General features: G+C 39.8%; 2 protein-coding genes across 2 annotated transcripts; both read left to right on the plus strand.

The window, feature by feature from the left end:
* Positions 1-695: 695 nt before the first annotated feature.
* Positions 696-1,321, plus strand: LOC131311342 (uncharacterized). Its single transcript, XM_058338754.1, has 2 exons — positions 696-1,053; positions 1,137-1,321. Exons 1-2 carry the CDS (start codon positions 698-700, stop codon positions 1,285-1,287), a joined length of 507 nt encoding a protein of 168 aa, XP_058194737.1. The 5' UTR covers positions 696-697; the 3' UTR covers positions 1,288-1,321.
* Positions 1,322-4,832: 3,511 nt separating this feature from the next.
* LOC131311507 (eukaryotic translation initiation factor 3 subunit B-like) lies at positions 4,833-5,698 on the plus strand. Its single transcript, XM_058339005.1, has 2 exons — positions 4,833-5,069; positions 5,162-5,698. The coding sequence occupies exons 1-2, from the start codon at positions 4,848-4,850 to the stop codon at positions 5,696-5,698; spliced, it is 759 nt and encodes a 252-aa protein (XP_058194988.1). The 5' UTR covers positions 4,833-4,847.
* Positions 5,699-6,234: the final 536 nt, after the last annotated feature.

The raw sequence follows: 6,234 nt of genomic DNA on the forward strand, positions 1-6,234 counted from the left end.
TTCAGTTTCAGCACTTCAAACATGGACACAACTTCATGGTAGATACTTTAGATTTCTAGCAGTTACACTCTTGTCAACCAAAAAATGATCAATAGGGTATTCATTTAGAGTGTTTCAAGAGGAAGAGGATGAGGAATGCATGGCTAGAGATGGATGGAGGGAGTTCACAGGAAGGGAGGGAAGCCATAGAAAGGGAGAGAGGGCAACGGATGGAGGCTGGTGGTGTACTCTTGGTGTTGTACTTTGTATTTTCTCGTTCTTGTTGTGATAGTCATGTAACGTGTTTTTTCCTGAAAATAAAATAGTTGCTCTTTAAGTCACCTAATGTTACTCCTTGTAAGAATTTTTGTTGCTCTCTATGTAAGAATGTATGCCCTAGACTGTTAAGGGCAGTTAATTCAATTTTAACTCACTGGTTGGCTGTCCCTTTACAAGGGTGTGTTGGTCTATATGAAATGTGGTTCTTGTTTCTTAAGGGCAGTTAACTCATTGGTTTCTTAAACTCACTGGTTCTTGTTTCTATATGAAATGTGGCTGTCCCTTTACATTTTAGGTAACATGTTTTTTCCTGGGTATAAAATAGTTGCTCTTTAAGTCACCTAATGTTACTCCTTGTAAGAACTTTTGATGCTCTCTATTTAAGAATGTATGCCCTAGACTGTTAAGAATTTATGCTCTATATTTTGTCTTTTTAGGTATGGAGAATAGGGAAAAGAAAACATTGATAAGTTTTTGCTACTGGGGCGGAGAACGGAAGGTAAACGCCAATGGCACCTTCTTGTACAACGGTGGGATGTGTGTAGCAGTTCTACTTGAGGAAGGAAGTCAACTCAATGAGTTACGTGAGAAGGTTTGTAGTGCCCTTCACATTAATTTTGAAGGAAAAATGTTTTTCTACAACACAAAGAGGGACAAGACGAAGTATGTAACATTGAATGACGACAATGGTGTTGCAATGTTGTTCCACTTGAACGAAGATGATGTCGACTTATTTGTAGAAGATTTAGGCCAGAATAATGACCCTATCCACAATACCGCTTACAATTCAACAAGGTTAGATGGGATGTTTCATTTAATGAAACAGTTATTATTTATCTGTGTGCATTTGAATAACCATATATATTTTATTTTGTTAGGGAATCGATGGTCACTGACAATAGTAGCTCCCCTGGAGGAATACTGGCAATACCTTCTCCCAGTCAGGTGAGCAATAGTTGTAGCCAAGAGATGGGGTTGGTGCCGTACTTGCCGGACAATGCAAATGAGATTTTAACTGGGAAGGGTTAACTATTTGAAAGCCCCGATCTTTTCAAGCAATCAGTGTTACTATTTGCTGCATCCAACAAGTTCAGCTTCACTTATTTGGATAATAGTAGAGCCTACTATCGATTGGTATGTAAAGTACCAGGGTGTCCTTGGAAGCTAACTGCAAAATGTGAAGGTTCAAGTGATTTGGTTTGTGTCATCATGTTAAGGAATGAGCACCTACACAATCAGAAGATGCTAGTAATTATAAGTTGACCTTTCGCAGTAAACAAGTGGGGTTGCTTTTCAAAAACCGAATTGTGGACAAGCTTGAATATTTGCCGAGGGATATTTGCAAGGACTTTGAGCATGTGTTCCAATGTCGTCTGAATTACAGTCAAGGTTGGAGGACGAAAGAAAAGGCTAAGGAAGCCATCACAGGACCTCCTTCGATGACTTTCCACCTAGTCCCATGGATGTGTCGGCGGCTTGTTGAAGCCATACCAAACACTAGGGCAATATGGACGTCAACAAATGAAGCCAAGTTCAAGCAACTTTTTGTTTCTTATGGTTGCTCCATTGCAGCATTCCGATCAGGTTATCTAAGGCCAGTTTTGAAATTGGATGCATGTTTCTTGATCAGATACTATCGGGGCCACGTTCTATCGGCTAGTGCACATGATGCGGACGATGGGTTGTACCCCCTAGCATATGCCATTGTGTCTAGTGAGAATGATGAAGACTGGTTATGGTTCTTGGTTAATCTTAAGGAAGTTCTTGGAGGATGTCAAGTCATCTTGGTCACGGATCGGAATACTTCTTTGCTCAATGGTATAATAAAGGTTTTTGGCGGGGATTGTAATGCATGGTGTCTCCGTCACCTAAAGGAAAACTTTAGCAAGTTTGCCAGCTCAAAGGGGTTGAAAGCTGAAAGACGAAACACAGCTCTAAAGGTGGTTAATGATATTGCGTACGCAAGGACGGAAGACTCATTCAAGTATCATTTAGCCAAGTTGTATGGAATTTCGGAAGATCTATCAAAATGGGTGGAAGATAACAATCCAAAGCACTGGTCTAATGCTTTTTTCCCTTACAAGAGATGGGACAAGATGTACACGAACCTTGCTGAATGTTTCAATTCTTGGATATTGCCATTAAGGGATTTGGACATCATACAATTTATGACGGGACATGTGTCGAAGACCACTGAATTGTTGCTCCGTAAGCATACCGAGGTTAGGAAATGGAAATTGCCGGTTGGCAAACAAATTGAGAAGGAAATTAAGAAGTCTCAAGAATATGCTCTGAAATTTACGCATCGAAACTCTTCGCCTACCGAGTTCATTGTCGCAAATGACACTAGAAAACTTTATGCAGTAAAGCTGATCCCTCAGCATTGCAATTGTCTTGCTTGGCAGATGTTCGGAATTCCTTGCGCTCATGCTGCTCGTGCTATTCCAAGCTCTGGTTTTTGTATTTATGACATGGTGGATCCTTTCCTCAAAAAGGAGATGCAAATGGCGATATATGATAATACCATGTCCCCAGTGCCGTTGCATGACATGCCTAGTCCATCATCATATTTGGCTGTGAACGAGCTGAATGATAATCACGTCAACAACAGTGTTTCTTGTACTGATCCTTTTTTACATCCCCCTGCTATGAAAAGGCCGGCAGGGCGACCGAAAAAGAGAAGGATTGAGTCACAGACACAAGATAAGGGCACAATTTTTTGCAGCCGATGTTGCGAACCAGGGTATAACCGTAGCACATGCCAATCCGCAATACCGGGATGATAGGTACACTCACACAAATGTCAAACTCTTTTTCCTTATCCTTACTAACTACTCTTACTTTGTTTCATTGGATATTATACCAACTTTGCAATACCCGGATGATAGGTACACTCACACAATTATTTTTTTGGGTTTTGGATTTTAGAATTTACTTCGGCTAAGAAATTTAGTTGCGAAATTATCATAATTTCCGTTGATGGAGCTTATGTGTCCTTTGGAGTTCATTTGGATCAGCGGACCAGAGAGTAATACATGTACCCTGTGCACTGATATGTTCCATTGGATATTTTTGATAAATTTCTTTGGTCCCGATAGAATCCTGCCTCACCTCCCAATTATTGGAGTGAATTCATGTGCGCCTAATTGAAATCTGGTCTTCATCCTATTTTTTCCCCATGTGTGTAGCCATTATTATCGCGTTCAACTGGAAGCAGGTCGATATTTTAGGGTGCTTGCACACACTTATTTATGCTTTTGTGCTTTGATGTAGAAATTAAATTAACATGCTTATACGGATGTGTCCGTGCAGGTGCATTTTGCGGATACTAATAAAGATGGCTGCAGAAAAGAAGGTAAGATTCATAAAACTGGTTGTAGCAGTTTCTTGTTCATAACTTTCTATTATAGCCATTGTAACTATTAAAGCCTTTGAATTGTCAAGTTTCTTTGCTCCATAGGGTTTGTTTGTTCATATCCTAGTTTAGTCCATTTTTTGATTGGGTAAGATGTTGTTGGTATTTTTTCTAGTTGGTTAATTGGAATGGAGCGTGTATCCTACGAACAAAAATGCTAAGCTAACGGTTTTTTGTAGAATGTATTTCGAGTTTTCTGTTTTTAACTCTTCTTTGTATGCTTGTATGGCTTTACAGGAAAATCTGCAGCACTAGTTGACTGATGAGAAGCCTAGAGATCAGTTTGTTATTCGTTCTGGTTCAGACACTGAAGTTTTGTGGAATGATGCAAGACATTTGAAGCCTGATCCTATCTACAAACGCCAAGTGAGTTGCTATCATCCTAGTTTTGTCTTATTATCTCGGACTTCATGAAATCTTAATGATCCACCGTGTCTCTTGGAAAACAAGTTCATCCCACAGTTAGAGGAATTGGTTGGCTGCCCTAACCATTGTTTTCCTTATTGTAACTAATTAATTAACGGCTTTTCCTTCTCTTGTAAATCTTGTTTTTTGGTTATAAACAGTGATATCGTGCATCCTTTCTTGGCTGTTTTCGACAGAAAGTTTTGTGCAATGGTCCCCTCTAGGAACTTAATTGGCTACAGTTCATATACAGGGAGCTGCTGTTTGGGCCGGTGCTAGCTTCAACTGGCTTATGCATTATTCTCATCCCCAGGTTATTTTTCATAAATGTTTTAGTATTCTATACTCTGCTTTTTATATTCTAGGTTTTGGATTGATGCGTAGCTTTTGTGTTATTGACTGTAGGTAAAGTTAATAGATTTCTCTCCTGGTGAGAGATTTTTGGTGACTTACAGCAGCCATGAACCAAGCAATCCTCGTGATACTCATGTAAGATTTATTTATCCTCCACTACTATTCTTTTTTTAATTTTTACAAAGAATTGTTTCCGTGTGGCACCCCTAATGTGAGTTCAAATTCTAGAGGGTGGTTATAAATATCTTCGATATGAGAACTAGAAATGTGATGAGAGATTTCAAGGGAAGGGCAAATGAGTTTGCAGTTGGAGGTGCAGTAAGCGGCGTTTCCTGGTCGTTTTTCAGGTGCATTCAAAATATCATAGATTTGTATGGATGCTTTGTGGCTATTGTTATTCATACTTGTCTCATGTATGAGTATCACTGTCATTTGCAGAAGGGGTTGGGGAAAAGATGATAAGTATTTTGCCCGAATTGGTAAAAGTGTTATCTCTGTCTATGAAACATACACCTTTACTCTTATTGACAAGAAATCCATAAAGGTTGAAAACGTTATGGACATTAGTTGGTCGCCTACTGTTCCCAATCTTGCTCTCTTTGTTCCTGAACTTGGCGGAGGAAACCAACCTGCAAGGGTGAGTCGAGCTGTTCCATTTACATATTCCCTTCTTCTTTTATTTCTTTCTTTGAAAAGTGGAAGTTTATTAACTTGGCATGCTTTTCTCAGGTGAGTCTCATTAAAATCCCTAGCAAAGAGGAGCTGAGGCAGAAGAATCTTTTCAGTGTTAGTGATTGCAAAATGTATTGGCAAAGCAGTGGAGAGTACCTTGCTGTGAAGGTTTATCGGTATACAAAAACTAAGAAGAGCACATACACTGCCTTTGAGCTTTTCCGCATCAAGGAACGAGACATACCCATTGAGGTTTTGGAGCTAGAGAACAAAACTGACAAGATTATTGCATTTGCTTGGGAACCGAAGGACCACAGATTCGCTGTCATTCATGCCGACAGCCCTAAGCCTGACATTAGTTTCTATTCCATGCGTAGCACTCATAAATCTGGCCGGGTTTCAAAGCTGACTACTCTGAAGGGAAAGCAGGCTAATGCTCTGTACTGGTCGCCAGCTGGATGTTTCATCTTACTTGCAGGGTTGAAGGGCTTCAATGGACAGTTGGAGTTCTACAATGTCGATGAGCTTGAAACCATGGCAACACCTGAGCATTTCATGGCAATGGATATTGAATGGGATCCAATTGGAAGGTAATTTTTAGGAAGAATTTGGTTAGAATTATGTTCGAACTAGTGGAAGAACAGATGGTACTCGTACTAACTAGTCACAATCCACCATTTTCTCTTAAACTTGCCCACACTTGTGTTTCTCCCCTTGTATGCGCATACTGGCCTGCATAATGTATTTCGAGTTTTCTATTTCTAACTCTTGTTTGTATGCTTGTATGGCTTTACAAGAAAATCTACAGCAGTGGCTTACTGATGAGAAGGCTAGAGAGCAGTTTGTTATTCATTCTGGTTCAGACACCGAAGTTTTGTGGAATGATGCAAGACACTTGAAGCCTGATCCTGTCTACAAACGCCAACTGAGTTGCTATAATCACTTAGTTTTGTCTTCTTATCTATCCTGGTGAGAGATTTTTTGTGACTTACAGCAGCCATGAACCAAGCAATCCTCGTGATACTCGTGTAAGATTTTTTTATCCTCCACAACTATTCTTTTTGTAATTTTTACAAAGAATTGTTTCCGTGAGGCACCCCTAATGTGAGTTCATATTCTAGAGGGTGGTT

The sequence above is a fragment of the Rhododendron vialii genome, chromosome 12a (genome assembly GCF_030253575.1).
Source record: "Rhododendron vialii isolate Sample 1 chromosome 12a, ASM3025357v1".
NCBI classification, from domain to species: Eukaryota; Viridiplantae; Streptophyta; class Magnoliopsida; order Ericales; family Ericaceae; genus Rhododendron; species Rhododendron vialii.